General features: G+C 32.0%; 1 protein-coding gene across 2 annotated transcripts; it reads right to left on the bottom strand.

Annotated features, from left to right (window-relative positions):
* Positions 1–1,978: 1,978 nt before the first annotated feature.
* LOC119633107 (integrin beta-PS) lies at positions 1,979–15,526 on the bottom strand. 2 transcript variants are annotated; one of them, XM_038026356.1, is made up of 9 exons: positions 15,387–15,526; positions 11,351–11,947; positions 11,008–11,236; positions 8,333–8,417; positions 3,951–4,121; positions 3,623–3,886; positions 2,780–3,531; positions 2,228–2,702; positions 1,979–2,152 (listed from the first exon to the last, which is right to left on the bottom strand). In XM_038026356.1, the coding sequence occupies exons 2-9, from the start codon at positions 11,844–11,846 to the stop codon at positions 2,087–2,089; spliced, it is 2,538 nt and encodes an 845-aa protein (XP_037882284.1). In that variant the 5' UTR covers positions 11,847–11,947; positions 15,387–15,526; the 3' UTR covers positions 1,979–2,086. The 2 variants fall into 2 exon arrangements, with proteins under 2 accessions (XP_037882284.1, XP_037882293.1); XM_038026365.1 differs by lacking the exons at positions 8,333–8,417; positions 15,387–15,526 and adding an exon at positions 6,720–6,804.
* Positions 15,527–17,109: the final 1,583 nt, after the last annotated feature.

The following is a 17,109-nucleotide window of genomic DNA, read 5'->3' as shown; positions in this document are numbered from 1 at the left end:
AACCTAAACAAGAAAAAATTTTGAAAAAATGAAATCGGGCAGTAGCGAACAGTTTGGATAATTTACTAGAAGAGTGTAGCATGAAAGTGACAGAAGTAGCTGCAGAATTAAGGCAATTTGGTGAGAAGCGTACCGTTATCAACAAAATTATCCGCCGCAAACTCATACGTTAGCAGAACGAAAAAGTATAACGACAGGGACAGCCACGGCAACGGTGAAAACAACATCATAGACAGCGAAGACCCTGAAAAAGAGTTTACGCCTTTTCGGTAATGCCTACGAAGCAGAAATTCCAATACAGCGAAGGACGCCCCTCTCCTGCGTCGACCCAACAGGAAGCGAAAAGGAGGAAATGTAAAGAATATTTTCTTCCATAGACATTTCGCGTTTTTTTATTATTTTTATATGTTTTGTTTTCTTATTTTTACCTTTGTGTATATTTTATTTGATTATATATTTGATTATATATTTAATAATTTTGTATATTTTGCTTTTATAGTTTTATAGGCAGATCTCCATTCTAACTCTTGCCGTAGTGGGACTAGGCTTACATACACAAACACCGCACCGCACACTGACATACGCCATTATCAAGGACAGAGCATAATGACTGGTTGCGGCGCTCACAAGCGACATCGCATTCGCAAAAGCCTCATCGTCGCGGACCAATATTTTACAATGCATCCAAGTGAACACATTAAAATATCTTGAGAGTAATGATCCCCTCTTTTCCTTCGAAAGGTTGGATATAATCTGTAGCAGTCGTTAAATAGCCTTCGGATGTTCAGTCTTGCTAGGTGTACAAACATGGTACTTTCTTAGAACTACTTTTTCAAGAGATAAGAAACAAGATTTCCATCCCAAACATTGTCAAATTTATAGTCCATCCGCGAGACGCTTTCAATTTGATGTTTAAGAAATTCCTCCTGGTTATATGTATGAATAATGATTTTTAAAATAGGAAAAGGCAATTGACTGACTCATTCATTATAATCTTAAGGAGACAGTTGACTTGTTATGGAAAAGATATAGAAATTCGTTTTAGCAAATGCCAAATTTCGATAAATAATCAAAGAAAATATGTATGTGATGTGGTCCTTGCCAGAATAGATATTATAAATGTAATTCTAACAGTCTTGTCTAGCATATTATTGCATAAATGAATCAATTCGTTTTGATATTAATATAATATTAATGTTAATGATTTATTTCTAAAAAAAAAAAAAACAAATTTTATAAAATATAATATATTTTTTTTAAATATAATAAATTCATAAAATAATTTTTCTTTTTTATTACTTTATATCGTTTATATATTTTATAAATCAGTTCAAATTTTATATATTTAATAATAAAATAAAAATGTACAAAGTTAAAAAAATGCCAAAAACAATAACACAAGACAAGATAAAAAATTGCAAATTGATTAATATAAAACACACACACGAGGCAATTAAAACTTTTACACTTAAATTATATACATAAATATAAAAAAAAAAAAAAAAAAATTAAGTTGAGAGAATCTTAATAAATACAAATATTTAAGATAATTATTTTTTAATAAATAATTTTAAAAAAAAAAAATTTACTTTTTCTATATTTGGGGCAAATATTGCAAAATTGTTGCGTTTTTCTTTTTATGTTTAGTGTTTTAATTAAATTTGTTTTAATCTTGCTTTTTAGATAAAAATCTTAAAGTAATTTCTTTAACAAAGTAAACCTTTAATTATAAATACTAATGTTAAATACACAAAAATATATTTATGTTTTAGAATATATATATATATAACAGACCCTTATGGTTTGTTAGGCACATTTTTTTTTCTCTTTTCTTCTCTTTCCACATTTAGAATATTAATCAATTATAAAAAAAAACAATAAAATAAAAAATGTATTTTATTTTTAATTTATTGTTTGTTGTTCGTCGATTTATCGCGGTAAATGGCAGTTGTTATATAAACACTTTTATTAAAAAAAAAAAAAAAAAAAAAAAAGAAACAGAACATGTGGTCATTGTTATTCTTATTTTAATGATTTTCTAGGAAAAATTCACGTTTACTCAAGTTTCTGGAAAGCCAGCCCCGAATTATTTCCCGGCATACATGGGATTTTTGAAAGTTGAAGTTGCCTGCTTGTAAATTGGATTTTCACCCTAAAAAAATTTTCATATCTGTTTAATATATCCGTTTATATATATATATATATGAATTCAAATTCAAACACTTACCGTATCCCATTTGGCATTCATGCGTTCTTTTTCGAAACGTGCAAATTCCCGACGATCATGTATAGTGGTTAGAAGTTTCCATAACAATAAAATGGCGAGACCAACTAAAACTATTGCAGCAATAACGCCCAACACAATTCCCAGCATAAACACTTTCGGTGGACATTCGCGTTCTTGCTGGGCATGCACTTCAATTTTATCATCAGCTTCGCTATATTTAAAGGTAAATTTGCAATCATCTTCATCGTAGAACATGCATAGGAGTTCATCTTTTGTTTCATTGATAACGACTTTGTCGACAGCAATCGGTGTAAAATTAGTACAATTCGTAGCACAATCGTTTTCATCCTTCAAAGGGCCAGTTTTGTACATTTGGCATTGAACGCAGTCTTTAAGCTCATGACAGCGGCCCGAACATGTCGGACATTTTTCACAATATTTGCCTGAATAGCGACCTTCTTCCGTAGATCGGCACCTATAGATCAATCGAAGTTTAATTGAATAATTTTGTAACGATTGACGTATTTTCTGTTAAAAGTTTTCAAGTCTTACTTGCATACACCGCACTCGCAATCACCATGGCCCGAGCAAATTTCGCCACCATTTGGTGGTATACATGTATCATTTGAGGCCTGACAATCACACGCGGATCTAGTCCAACCCGGCTTACATACACAAACACCGCACTCGCATACGCCATGATCGGGGCCAGAGCATAATAGCTGCTTATGGCGCTCACAAGAGAAATTATCGCATTCGCAAAACCGTCCCGATATAATCTCTTCCGGATTGCTACGCTTTTCGCAATCACAAACGCCGCATAAGCATGTACCACGGCCACTACAATCGACTTGCGTGGTGTTATCGGCCCGGCAATTTAAATCACCCTCTTTATCTGAGTGCACATCAGTGGTGGAGCATTCGCAATTGTCCCCAACATGCATTTCATCGCATTCGCAAATACCGCACATATAAGTTCCGAAATTATTACAATGTGGCGAGTTGACTTCATAACCAATTGAGCCGGGTTGCTCGCAGGGGCAAGAGCATAGCATTTCCAAATCGATAATTAAACTCTCGTTAATGCCCACCGGATAAATTTGTATAATTTGATTCCATTCGGCAGGATCGGCCGGACAAGAAGTCACTAGAATTTGGGCAGTGAAATTAACTACATCGCCTACTTTAAGGCCGTCACATTTCGAGGTGGGTATTTCCGAACCGCCATTCAAACAAGTAGAATGATAAGTAATTTTGACATGACTAGTCGCATTGTCTTTCATTTCAATAGAGGAAGATATTTTCTATAAAAAAAAAAAATTAAAAAAAATGAAAGTAAAAACAAATATTAGTCAATATTTTGCCAGCGAATAAATAATTCTTAAAATAATTTACTCCATATTCCTCTCTAACTAAATCGACAACATTTGAAGAGTCATTCGATAGTATAGCACTCGACGATCCTTCGATATGCTGAGAGAGTTTCTCATAAACCGAATGCTGACTGGACGTAACAGCAAATATAATATTTATTGAGTTTTGTTTAACTTTATGGTTAATTTGCGATATACTCGGATAATCTTGAATTACAGAATGCGTATATAGTCCCTCGGAATTCAAGTGGCATTCACCGTCATTGGGGGCAATAACACCGCCCAACTAAATAAAAGGCATACGTCATTAATTAAATTTAACAAAATTATTATCATATTATCAAATATACCTTGCCGTCACCGGCATAATGGAAGCCGGCATCAGTCGAGAATACCAATAAACGACGCGCCTTCTCACGCCAACCTACTTGCTGGCGACAAGCTATCGCTTGCATAATAGCATCAAAACCGCCCTCAGGAGCATCTAAATTACCCGAAACTGCCGCTTTTTTCACTTCGGACTAAATATTTTCAAAATATTTTTTTAATACATGAGAGAACAATTTATAAATATTTTAAAATAATTTTTTTTTAATTACTTATTGAATAAGGAAAAAATAAATGGTACACTTCTTGTGTTAACGAAAAAAATTTCAATTCAAAATTTAGTAGGATTGAAACAAAACTTTGCGATTAATCAAGTTTAACGAACTATTTTGAACAAAACAAGAGTTTTTTAAAACAAAAATTTTTTCTTTAAGTCATTCTGTGCCGATCTCTATTAATTGAAAACAACAATATGTATGCTATGCTATACATACATAACAACAATAATATACTAGGCGGAATCTCTTTATTAACACCCGCCCGTCTAAGGTACAATAAATGTGAAAAAAAGGCTTTCGGCAAATCGCAATAGTCTCAGTTGAATTTACAAATTCTGTAAGAATCAGTTACTCATAGTTTCTCACAATTATCCCAGCGTTTACATCATTTTAAGTAGCGCTCCGTGTGTGCGAATATCGGGCTGAGTTTCGTGTCTGAAAGAGCCAAGAAAATCAGGAAAGAATTTCCCCTTTCCACGTCTCGCAAACAAATCGACAAAAACATGCCGATCAGGAAGTAACAAAGCCGCACGTATCTAATAAAACATCTTTTCTTCACTTGTCACCTACACGATGTTGTGTGCTGACATCAGACTTAAAAGCTTGATAAAAATACACTTAGTATATTAGTACTGTCACGGATTTCGTGCTTGTTGATGTTGAAATTCATGTCCATAAAATTTCTTGGATAAGGAAGCCCAACAATAATCTGCCGTATATGACGAGCTTTCGAAATCGGACTTCGATATGGTTTGCTGCGAATGTCGCTTGCGGTTGATACTAATGGCGTGCGTCATACACATATCTGAAGTTTTTTAATTGCTTGGACTTCCTCTCCCAATAACCTGTCCCTAATACCAACAACAATATCGCAAAGTAAAAAGACTTTTTCTGACAACAAAGGCTGCGAGAGCTTTATACCTAATAAAAAACATTTGCGGAAAAACTGACTTATCTTACTTAACCAATTAGATGACTGTAAGAGCCTGCGCAAAAGAGTTAGCGAAATAAAAATATTCGGACGAGGTTATCGGGCGTATTTGTAAGTATTAAAAAAGTAAATTATTTCTGAAAAATATTAAAAAATGGCAATACCGAAACCATTTTCGCAAAACACTATTACTGTAAGGGACTCTGCGGCAAACATTTAATGAATTTGGAATGAAAACACAATAAGCTAAACAGTTCAAAATTAATTATTTGCGTAGGTGCGTACGTCTTCAGGAAAAGCAACCCAGAAACTAATTTTTAACTTCAGCTGAGAAATTTTACATCACCCTGCGGCAGATTTAGGCCCCTTTCCAACTATTATTTATTCAGGTCAATGCAGTCATATTTAGCTGGTCAGCGGTTCACAAAAGTTGAAGATATGCGAAAATGCCTCTATGGGTATTTCGCCTTCAAATTCCTTAGTTTCTATCGCGACAACATCCATGATCTACCTGATAAATGACAAGCGATCGTAGATGATGATGATATCTATATCAATTATTAAGCATGTTTTGAATGAAGTTGAATTGATTTGTACACCTTTTACATTCCTATATCTAGTAATGAATTCCAAAAAATATTGATTTTGTATGATTGACGCGTATTTTTAATTGTTTAATTAAAAAAAAATAAAAATAACATCCAAATATTTCTCTGGAGAAAGTTGTTTTAACGCCACTGTACAAAATTTGAATGAGAAAAACGAAAGTTGTTGTTGAGTTGTGTTTACGATTTTTCAAAATTTTTAAAGTGTACGTGTTCGTATACTTCCGAACGAATGGGTTTAAAAAATCAAAATTTTCGACCATTTAAAATTTTGCCACGGCCATCATTGTCGTTTTACGCGAGGCTTGAGTATTGATGGCCAACACAAAATCAATTGATATTTTGAAAAACGCACAATGGTCGTCTAAGCCCCCTTAATTTGAAAGATATAGTGCGGGCGAATGTTCCTTTATCTTGTAATAATCCAACTAGAAAATGTGCCAGTTTTGATATATTTTTTTTTGACGGTATGTATGGGATGAAAGAAATAATTATGCCTGTATCCTCCGCGGGGCGAATAAAGAGATTTTCAAAATTTGCAAAGATTTTTAAATATACTCTTAAAAAAAAAAAAAACAAAATACATTTACAAATTGAAAAAATAAAAAAAAAATTAAAATACAATTTGAACATGTCTAGTAAGTAAAGTGTACCATTTAAAAGAAAACAAAGAGAGAGAGAGAGATAGAGAGATAGATAGAGAGAGTGAGAGAGAGAAAAAAAAAATAAAACATGAATTGAATAATTAATGGTTCCTACAATGACAACAATGAGAAGGATATGTAAGTAGGCGGCAGGCGTAATAGTTGAAAGTTAAACATGCAAACCAAAGTAAACCAAAAAAATGTAAATAAATAATTTGTTTATGTAACAACAAGGTTAATAAGAAAATGAAAATGCATAATAACGATAATAATAATAATAATAATAACAACAACAATAACGAAAACAATAACAGCAACAACGATAATAACTTACTGAAAAACGATACGTGTCCGTGCTTAGAGGCATGGCATTACGATAACCATAAGGTGCAGCACAGCCCGGACAAGGTTCGATCATGCTAATGATTTTTTTTTTTTTTTTTGTTTTAAATTTTTGTATATTTTTATGTACGTATTTTAAGAATAGTTATTACAATATATGTATAGAGAAAGTAGATATGTTTAGAGATGTGAATTTAGATACAAAAAATGTTTCAATAGATGTTTATTATGGAATAACAACAACAAAGATGCCAAAGAAATGTAAGAGAAAAGAAAAGAACAATTTTAAAATAAACTTTAAATGACGTATAAACGAATAATAAGAAAAATAATAATAACAATAAGAATAGGAAAAAAAATTGTATAAAATTATTTAAAACAAAAAATTGAGAAAAAAAAAAAACTTAAAATTATATGATAATAACTAAGTAAATAGTGATACGGATAGACTGAGTATACGATTGATATGTATTGCAGTATTTAAAGTATAAGACAACACCATATGACTATGTTATGATTATCTTACCAGTTTCGAATTTTTTAACATAATAATACAACTAAGTACTAACATTTGTTTTATTTATAACACAATACCGGTGGGGTAATGCTAAGAATGTATTCTAGTTAACAATAATAATAATAATAATAATAATAATAATCAATAAAGAACAAATGCACACATATATCACAGCATAGAATAAGAAATATATACAAAAAGCCGCATACGTTATTATAACACAAATAGAAACAAGTCCACAAAAGATAAGGCATTGCAAGCCAACAAAAATTAAATGAAGATATTTAAAATTATAACAAAATTTAGCGCAAAAAGCTATAAACAGATTTTTTTGCAAATACCCAGCACCGTCACAAGGTAGTAATAAACAATAATTTTAATTCAAATCCGATCGCGATAAGCATTTGCAATTTGAACTTGGATTTCCTGATTATTTATATCTAAGATTACCAGCTGGCGATATCTGTGATCTGTTACGGATCACAGGATTCGTAACGGAGATAAAGTTTGTTCTAAGACTAGTCTCAAAACTTATGCTTAGGATAAGATTGAAAGTGCACATAACGTGAGTGTAATTTCAAAATGAACGCACCAAGAAGAGAAAGTTTCTTGAAATACCATAAATGTCGAAAACGTTACAATTTACGGCAGCTGTTTGAACTAAAGCTAAATGCAAAGGCTTGTCATTGCCATTTTGCGAATGTAATCACGTTAGGTCTAATAATGCGATCGAAATTTGCAGATAACCTTGCGATGGTGGGTAACCAAAATTCGCTTCAAGGCGAATTAAGGAGCTTTTTCCGGTCTTTTATTTTTTCCCTTTCTCTTTAGGATATTTATAATATAGAAACACGAAAAAAATCGAAAGCAAACACAAATATGAAATGACAAATGTTGGTGTAAGCGTTAGTGTATGAAATGAATACTATTGCTCGCGTACATTAATTAATTATAGAAATAGATAGAGAGAGAGAGAAAGAGAGAGAGAGAGAGAGAGAGAGAGAATGTCTATATTTAAATGCAATGAGATAAAAAAAAAAAAACAAAAATTAAAAATAAATGAGAGAAAATATGTTTTTAATTCTTACAGTGAATGTTGAAGTATCAGTGCTCAAGGGCATATGGTTGCGATAACCATAAGGAGCTTCACAATCTTCACAGGGATGTTCAAGTCTGTTGTTTTTTTTTTTTTTTTTCATAATTTGTTGAATACATTGGCAAATATTTAGGGATTTTTTGGTTTTTTTTTTTTTTTAACAATAATTTGTTAGTAAATGTTAACGAGAAAAAATTGTTGTAATAACCGAGAAAATAACAAAACATATATAAAAAAATAAAAAAAACATTAAACAAATCAATATATGAATCAAAAAATTGTTGAATTATTATAAAAAAGAAAATAATAAATAAGATAAAATACATTCGTCTTCATATGCGTTTAATACGTTTGATATGACGGTTAATAATGCGAAATTAAAATTTTTATACTAATAACAGGTGTACAAATAAATTCCTGACACTGAAATTTTCATACAATTGAACTGCAAAGCTTAACAATCGAAATATGCATAACTGTTAATTATAGTCTTCCAGGTCTGGAGAATACCCCTGGATACGGTAAAACTTCTCAATTTCTCTCTTCTGCTTTTGCGGAAGACGGAAGGACGTATTCGAACTTTTTATTGTTTTTATTGCGAAAATTTGTTTGGGCAAAATCTCGCAAGCTACTTTCTAACTATTTTGTAGTTTACTACACTTTCATTCCAAGCCAATTTACTCATTTTGCCAGCGTTAGCTGCATTTTTTCTCCAGATTAACCCATAAATGACATTCATCTCTTTAAGCTTTGATATACACTGAATGACAACTTGTAAACAAATCGGATTTACACCATTCAGACATTAGTGTTTAGGTTGTCTATGCCTGAAATTATGGGAGAATTGCACGCTTCATATACATTCGAAGCAACCAAGTTTAGCGGGAGGGATTTATTTGTACACCTAATATTAAAAATGTTTTGTTTATTAACTTGCGTCTCAAGTGGTCCAGTTAAGTCCAACATATGTATACGGCCTGTGAGTTAATGTATTCCACCACCAACCAAGTCTCAAATTGATATGATGCGGTCCTCCTCCTTCCTTCCGGTTCGGTCTCATTTTTTTCTGTTGCTTTACAATTAAAATCTTCTTCGAGCTAACAGATGTCAAAGAGTTGACTTTGCTTTAGAAACTTTCCGAATCCATTTGAACACAAATTTAACATAATTTCGAGATGACTGGACTACTAATCTAAATAAGTCGGTAGATTTTTTTTTGCTTGGTACTCTTAATAACGATTTTCTTAAATTGATTTTTTTTCCCCATCACACTGTCGTCACCTTTTCCCCTATTGATACTCTTGCATAATCTATGTACTTGTTTTTGTGGCTTACTTTTCGCATTATTAACTCGTTACCATGTGAGAGTGGGATTGTAGCTATCAATATCGAGTTCACTCGATCCTATTATGCATATGCTATTGAGTATTGAGTAGCACATGCAAATATTTTAAGATCGAAGGATGTTTCGATCTTTGATGCATACTTTATCGGCAGCTATAAATTCACTACTCGTTACAGCGAATCGATAATCGACCTGTCTCTAACATAATAAAAAGTAATATTTAAGTTAACAGGTATAAAAATGTATCAGAACATGGCAACCGATTAATCTTGTATTCCTTTAGAACAACCGTAATATCTTAGAAAAAGGTTTTTTTACCCGCTTCGCTTTTTTTTACTTTTTTACTGTTGTCCTTTTTATAATCGGCGTAACGGTATATACACGTTTAAACTATGACGGCTCCCCACTGCGTCCAATACGTTAGAAACTGTTCACCTCGAGCAACTCAAGTTTACTGAAATCCTATCTGAATGCTTTATAATTACGTAAGTTGGTAGCTGCTGTTCGTAAAGGGATCATAAGTATCCTACTAAATTAGTATGGCTCTTTCTAAGCATACTAAGTTTGGCAACCCACTCGCTTCTATGGATGTTTTTTTTCAAATTTCTGTCTTTATTACTTATCTTCTATTTCCAAGAAAAAGAAAAAGATTGCAGCTCAAGAAATGAGTATACAATTTAAAAAAGGATAACAGATAACCAAGATGGATCGGCGTAAATTATTCTACACTTAAGTCAGATTCGAGTTTTTTTGCAGCAGACTGTAATGTTTTCTTACCTCCCCATGCGAATGTCAAGCAGAGCAATAAAACACATTATGACAAAGTTTTATTTTGACTGCAATAAGATGCTACCGGTGAGAAGACGACAGGACCGAATCAGGACCCGTCTACTTACAGACTTCTCGATCTGTAAGTCATTGAGAGGCCAGAGAAGTAATGTAGTGAGTTGGTGCCTAACTATGTTAAGCCTATGGCAAAAGTTCGTTTCAGGACTCAGGAAGGAAATAACTAAGCGTTAGAAACTTATGGCCGATCAGTCCAACTCTAGACTCAACTGTCGTGCACATTTGAGAAAGCGGAAATTAAACTTTTCCTTAGACATTAGACATTGTACTGTTATTTCTTTAAGCCCCAAAAAAAACATAAATATAATGGCATACGTAAATATATTAAATATAAATCTGTAGGATGTAATCTAAAATATCTTTAACTATTAACTATAAAGTTAAATATATAAACTTAAATCAAATAAAGTATTTGCAAAAAAATAATCATAATTATTAGAATGGAAGGGAATTATCTTAAATGACGTATTACTTACTTTTTAGGTATAGTCGATACATAGGGCATCAACACCTTATCCACAAACGAACCGAAACCCAAACGAAAATTTGATGTTATATTACGCATCGTCTCTGACAATAAATTACCCAAAGCAGATAATTTCTCTTTATCGTCTTCCATTGACTTTGACAAGTCCATAAGATAATATAAATCGACCGGATAATCTTCGGCTTGTGAATAACGCATATGTAAGCTGTGAACTTGATCTGGGTAAATTAGAAATATTTATTATTATTATTATTACTTTTTTTTGTTTTTTTTTTTTTTTATAATTAAACGAAACACAATTAAAGTGGATAAGCAAAGACAAAGATACATACTAATGCGTAATTTCAGTCCTACACGTTGAGGACTAATTTGCACAATTTCGCCACTTGAACTGGCGCTGCCGTAAGCTCCAGCTGAGCCTGCCGCACCATATGATCCGGAATATGAACCGGAAGCGGAACTGCTATATGAAGAGTTGGCATAATATGAACCGCCATAAGACATTTGGCCACCGCCGAAACTAGACATTTGACCGGCACGAGTTAATTCACGATTTATAATGAATTTTTGTTCGGTATCCGGATTCCATATGTACTCTTCGGGACAAATATTTGAATAACTATGCTGAAAGCATCGCGGCTTATCACCATGATCGGGCCGCATGCACCAGGCGCAGCTTTGCGTTTGAATGCATTCGTGGCAATTGCCTTTATTGACACAAGGATTTTGTATAAGTTTAGCGGCTAATTGCGCTTCGGTGGATAGTACATAACACGTGGCTAAGACAGCTAGCGCCAGCTTTAAATGCAAGCGCTTATCAGTCAACATTTTAATTGCACAATTTTGGCTTAACTTCAATATATTACAGACGACTCGTCTTTCTTATATTTCCCTCTTCTTTTTAGTAAAAAATTGGCGTAGTGATAATACTAAAAAGAAAAATTTAAATAAATTTTCATAAACACGGTATAAGCGGGCATTTGTGTACACACAGGTGCGCAAATATTAATAAAATTAAAAATCGAAAGAGACAAAAACAATTTAAGCGTTATTCTTTTACACACATACACACACACACACACACGCGCACGCAGATAGTCATTAAAGTTTCTTAATAAAACATTTGCTGTCACTCAAAATGAATCATCATTATTTAAACAACCCAAACAAACAGACAAATTTTTATTAACGAATAAAAAGAAAATATTGAGTCACCCCCGAAACCGCTTGAAGAAAGTATAGAAATAGAAAAAAAACAAAAAGAAAAAAGCAATCTATTCGATGACGTTAAGTTGAATTGAATGCATGCGAAAATTTAGTCTGCACCGCACGATGCTCACGTACTTAAAGTACTTTTTAAATATTCAGATATAACTAAAAAATATCGATTTAAACATTCATTCATCACAGATCCGTCCATTTAATTGAATGTCCATCCATAATAAAATCCTAATTAAAAGATATTTTAAGAAAGAATTACATAGTTCAAATAAATTGACTGAAAGACCCGTCTGCCCTATAACCTGCAAAAATAAATGGATTTGTTGCCTATTATTCCTAAGCTATAGTAGATACAAATTATAAAAATGACCTGTATATTCAATAGAAAAATTCTGCAATAACTGACCAGGCCTGTTAAAGATCGGATAAAGCACTGAAAGTTTCAAATTGTTGGAAAAACATTTGCCAAGAGGGAGACCTACAAAGAAAGAATATGCCGTCTTGATTTGTCCACTCGCTTATCCATCGATATATCTGTCCGTATGTACGTTATGAGCATTCTGTGAACCAATCCAAACAGAATCAACGTGCAAAGGAATTTTGTTTTTTGTTGTTTTGCAAATTTCAAATTTATCCGTAAATTTACAAAAAAAAATCACATTTTTAAAAAGATTGATTTTCTTATCATAATTAATTAAGAAGCAATCCTTTGATGACTTGTAAAAATTTCTTAAAAAAAAAAAAATAAAAATAATTTCTGAATTAATTAAATGAAAAATCATTATTTTATATTTCAAATAATTTGTGAGTGTTTTTTTTTTTATACATTCGCACTAGAGAAACGCATCAAAAATCCCATTAGATATATAAACTATATTTTTGATCAGCGTACGATTCTCATCAAATTTACTGTTTTTCAAGCATTGGGTTTATTTCGTATTGGGGAAATGTAAAAAAAAGACAAAAATCGAAAAGGAAAATCATCAATAATTTTTAGATTTGATTCTATGGATGAGAGACAATTTGGTAAAAATATTGAATTAAACATTAATTCGCATCGTTGTCTTTATGCCTGACTTCATTATCATTCTTCACACCTAAATGGCATGAAACGTTTCACGTACGACTTATATGCAATTCGCCCCTGTCTTGCACTATCACCACGTTAATCGCAATAGAATGGAAATTGTTTGAATTGAATTAAAGAGAACATAGAAAAAAACAAAAATTTGTATGAGTGTATGCGAGCACGTGCCATATCGTTCAATTAAAATTTACAATACTTCAGATACACACTGGAAACATCAATATATACGTATACATTTATGTATCATGACAGCCTCTAAGGAAAACTTTTTCAAATCAATTTGTTTATGGTAATAAAATCAAATGTTCGATTATAAATAGCAAACACCCTTCGCACGATAAGTGTTTAAGATAACAAGGCCTGTACCAAAATGATCGCGAGCGCATATCTAAGGCGCACTCGTTTGAATGGCAATGGTCACGTTATAGTGTGGGCATGAATTGGGCCAATGGAATCGGAAAATTGATGTTTATGGATGACATTGTAAACAAGGAGGACTTTGTTAACAATACTGCAGGAAAGAGTGGAAAAACTTGGTACTTTGGAAACATTTAGATTTTACCAAGCAACGACATCAAGCGTAAGTCCCGCTTAATTTAAGATCGGCTCTTATACAACTGCACCAAAGGGCTTTAACCTCTTCCACATATCACCAGACATGAATCCCCTCAAACTGTGGGATGAGTTGCACCGCCATGTGCGAAAGCACTCAATTCCTAACGTCCAAGACCTGAAAAACAGTCTATATTAGGAATGGGGTAGGATCACTATTTTCCACACAGGAACAATTATACAAAATTTGTCCAAACGTTTAAATGACGTTATTAAGGAAAAAGGATATCTCACCAAATTTTAATTTTTGATAATATGCTGAGTTTTACCTTCTTATCCTTCCTTATATGAAAAAAAAAAAAACCAATATTAATGACGCGATGTTTTTTGAACTGTTGCTTGTCTACTGGAATAATGTTTTGTTTATTTTTCTTTTTCAATTTTGATATGAATTCCCTAGTACTAGTACAAAATAGTAAAATAAATTTTTATGTTTGGACAATGGACTAGTTTTTAATCCAATATTAATGAGACTCACTTTAAGTGTTTATATAAAAATTTCATGAGAGCAATGTAAGCGCAAAGATCTAACGTTTACTCCTTTATGTTCTCTATCAATTTCTACATCACACACCGTCACACACATAGACCCACTCACACATCTTGTTTACATCCATCCGCTACCAAAGATTGAATCTTCAGCACAAAAGAAATGATGAAGCATCCCAAAAAGCGATCTCAATTCAGGCGATGTACAAAAAAGTAATATATTTTTTCCTACTTTTGGTCTCTATTTTATGCTTATTTCAACCCCAATCACCATTTTTCCTTTTGCACTTTTTTTAGGTGAGCTTTCAATCGTAAAGTTTTTAATTTCAAAGGAAAGCGTTGACTTCATAAAAACTCCGGTTTTTCTCCTTTTAATATCTTTCAAAAGTCCCTAAAACTAATCCTAACATATTCTTTATGAGGTCAGTGGTAGTCGTTAAAACCAAATGAGCATGATATTGAAAAGAAACCAATTAACGTAAAACGTTACGAATTTATGTATTGCAAATGATTCGTAGATGCTGTAGCGACAAAACGATTTTATGTATATCACAAAAAGTGTTAAGACGTAGGCGTTTAAACTTGCTTGGTGAGATCAGTCGAAGATTTTTAACATTTTAGCGTTTGTTCGTTAGCCTAGTCAAATTTCTTGTACTACACCACAATATAAGAATTTCACTTCTTCAGATTTCTTTCATTCATATATTCTTGTTGTTATTCTTATGATTCCTCTACTTTTGGTTTCATCCGTTTACTTTCTTATTATGTTTATGAGAAATTGACAACATTGATTACAATGAAATCATCTTTCCTTTATTTGTATGTATACATATTTATATATATGTTTACGCATTGAATACTAACTTTTTTTTTTTTTTTCTTTTTTTAACAATTTTATTACTTTAAACTTATAAAATTTCTTACGTAATTTTTATGAATCATCAATATTTTGCACTTACACTAGTATTTTGCACAATATTTTAAATGAATCGATTTAAATTTTGGGCATATGTTCTTAAATATAAAACTAGCAGGGCGGTGACAAAACTCAATTGTATTTCTTTCGTACTGTCTTTTTTTTTTCTGTTTTATTCCGTTTACTCTGAAAATTACAGTCTGCATCCTATCTTATCGAACTCATTATTATTCTTTACAAAATTCAACACTGTTAAATAAAAGGCTGAATAGATACGATATTGCCAGGTTGAAATATTTATTTTACGAAAGGTAAGAAATAAAGAAGTGAAAAACACACTGTTCGATTTTGTGAGGCTTCATGCTTACTAAACTTTTAATTTTTCCTTAAGCTTCACAACGCTTTAACAAGTAGTCCTAGTAAACTTTTATGTTATCTATAACACTTGTATATGTAATGAAAAGAATACAATTTATTTTTGTTTAAAAAACAAGTCGATTTCTTTCTACTTTTTCTAATTATCCCAAAATTTTAACTGTAATTTTATGCTATTGTAAATATTCTTCCTTTTTTACTTCTTTACATCATTCAATTTTGTAATAATAAAATGTTTATTATATTTGTGATAATTTTTTTTTTTTATTTCTCGCACTGCATGACACGTAAAGAAAGCAAAGCATTTTTAGACGACTGAATGGATGAAGCAAACATGTTTTTACCTTTTTGGTAGCCTCAATCAATTAAAACCATAGTTACTACGTCCGTTATGACGTGATAGTTTTAAGCATTTCACACAATGACTTTATTTGCATTGGGCATCATGCATGAATTGTTGAAATATAATTTATGTGCATGTGTAGTTGCATTAGTGCAAAATGCAATTGTTTGGTACAATTTTAATTTTGCTGCATGCATTGCAATGATAAAGAAAACAGTGACGTGTTTATCCAAACAAAACGAAATCATATGATTAGCATTTCAAGCACCATATGATTTTAAATTTGTCGCTTGCATTTTTTGAAAAACTATTTTGTTGTGGGAATAACAAGAAGGAAAAAGGAATTAAATGAAATTGTATATATATATATATTATATATATATACGTATTTCTAAATTTTTAAATAAATAAATTTCAGAAACAGAACTAACCAACGCGATAGACAAATGCGAAGATAGATCCAAGAAGCGTTCTGCAAGCTACCTGAATTAACTTGTAAAAAAAGGCATAAGGCACTTTATTGAAAGAAGTAGGGGCATCTAGCAAGAAGAATACAAAAAAAAAAATTGTCAAAATGGTTGAATTCAGCTTTTATATTTTATATTAAAGGTGGGTGGAGGAAATATAAGGATTGTCTTACGAGGGGTTTAAAAAATGCGGTCTAATAAGCGGATTGGACCTCCTAGAATATGTAAAAAAAAAATTCATTGCTTTAGAGAACTTTTTTCCTTGAATTTGCGCAGTTTTGACCGAGGCGATCAGAATAGACAACATGAATATATATATCTTATTCTGTAGCTAATTGTTTTCAACAGCTTCCTTGGCCATCCGCTCCTTTGGATATCAAAACAGCTTACAATTGCGTCATCTTAGTAAACTGGCTAAACTTCTTTTAAATTCTTCATCCTTACTCTAGACGTAACTACGGATTGGCCATAGGCGCAGCAAAACAGTCGCATGATCCGCATTCTATTTAATTTGCATACTACTAGATTACATGAGCTTCAAGATTTTGAGGACTTTTCAGTAGAGTCTGCTGATTTTTCAT

Source organism: Glossina fuscipes, unplaced genomic scaffold, assembly GCF_014805625.2.
Source record: "Glossina fuscipes isolate IAEA_lab_2018 unplaced genomic scaffold, Yale_Gfus_2 0, whole genome shotgun sequence".
NCBI classification, from domain to species: Eukaryota; Metazoa; Arthropoda; class Insecta; order Diptera; family Glossinidae; genus Glossina; species Glossina fuscipes.
The sequence above is the reverse complement of the archived record's forward strand: the minus strand, read 5'-3'. Positions and strand labels throughout refer to the sequence as shown.

Excerpts from the sequence above, each read along its gene's own strand:
- LOC119633107 (XM_038026356.1), bottom strand. The coding sequence starts at position 11,846 with ATGTTGACTGATAAGCGCTTGCATTTAAAGCTGGCGCTAGCTGTCTTA. Across the intron at positions 3,887-3,950 it reads ATTATGCCGGTGACGGCAAG|TTGGGCGGTGTTATTGCCCC; the intron begins GTATATTTGATA and ends CCTTTTATTTAG. Across the intron at positions 2,703-2,779 it reads TGCGAGTGCGGTGTATGCAA|GTGCCGATCTACGGAAGAAG; the intron begins GTAAGACTTGAA and ends ATTGATCTATAG.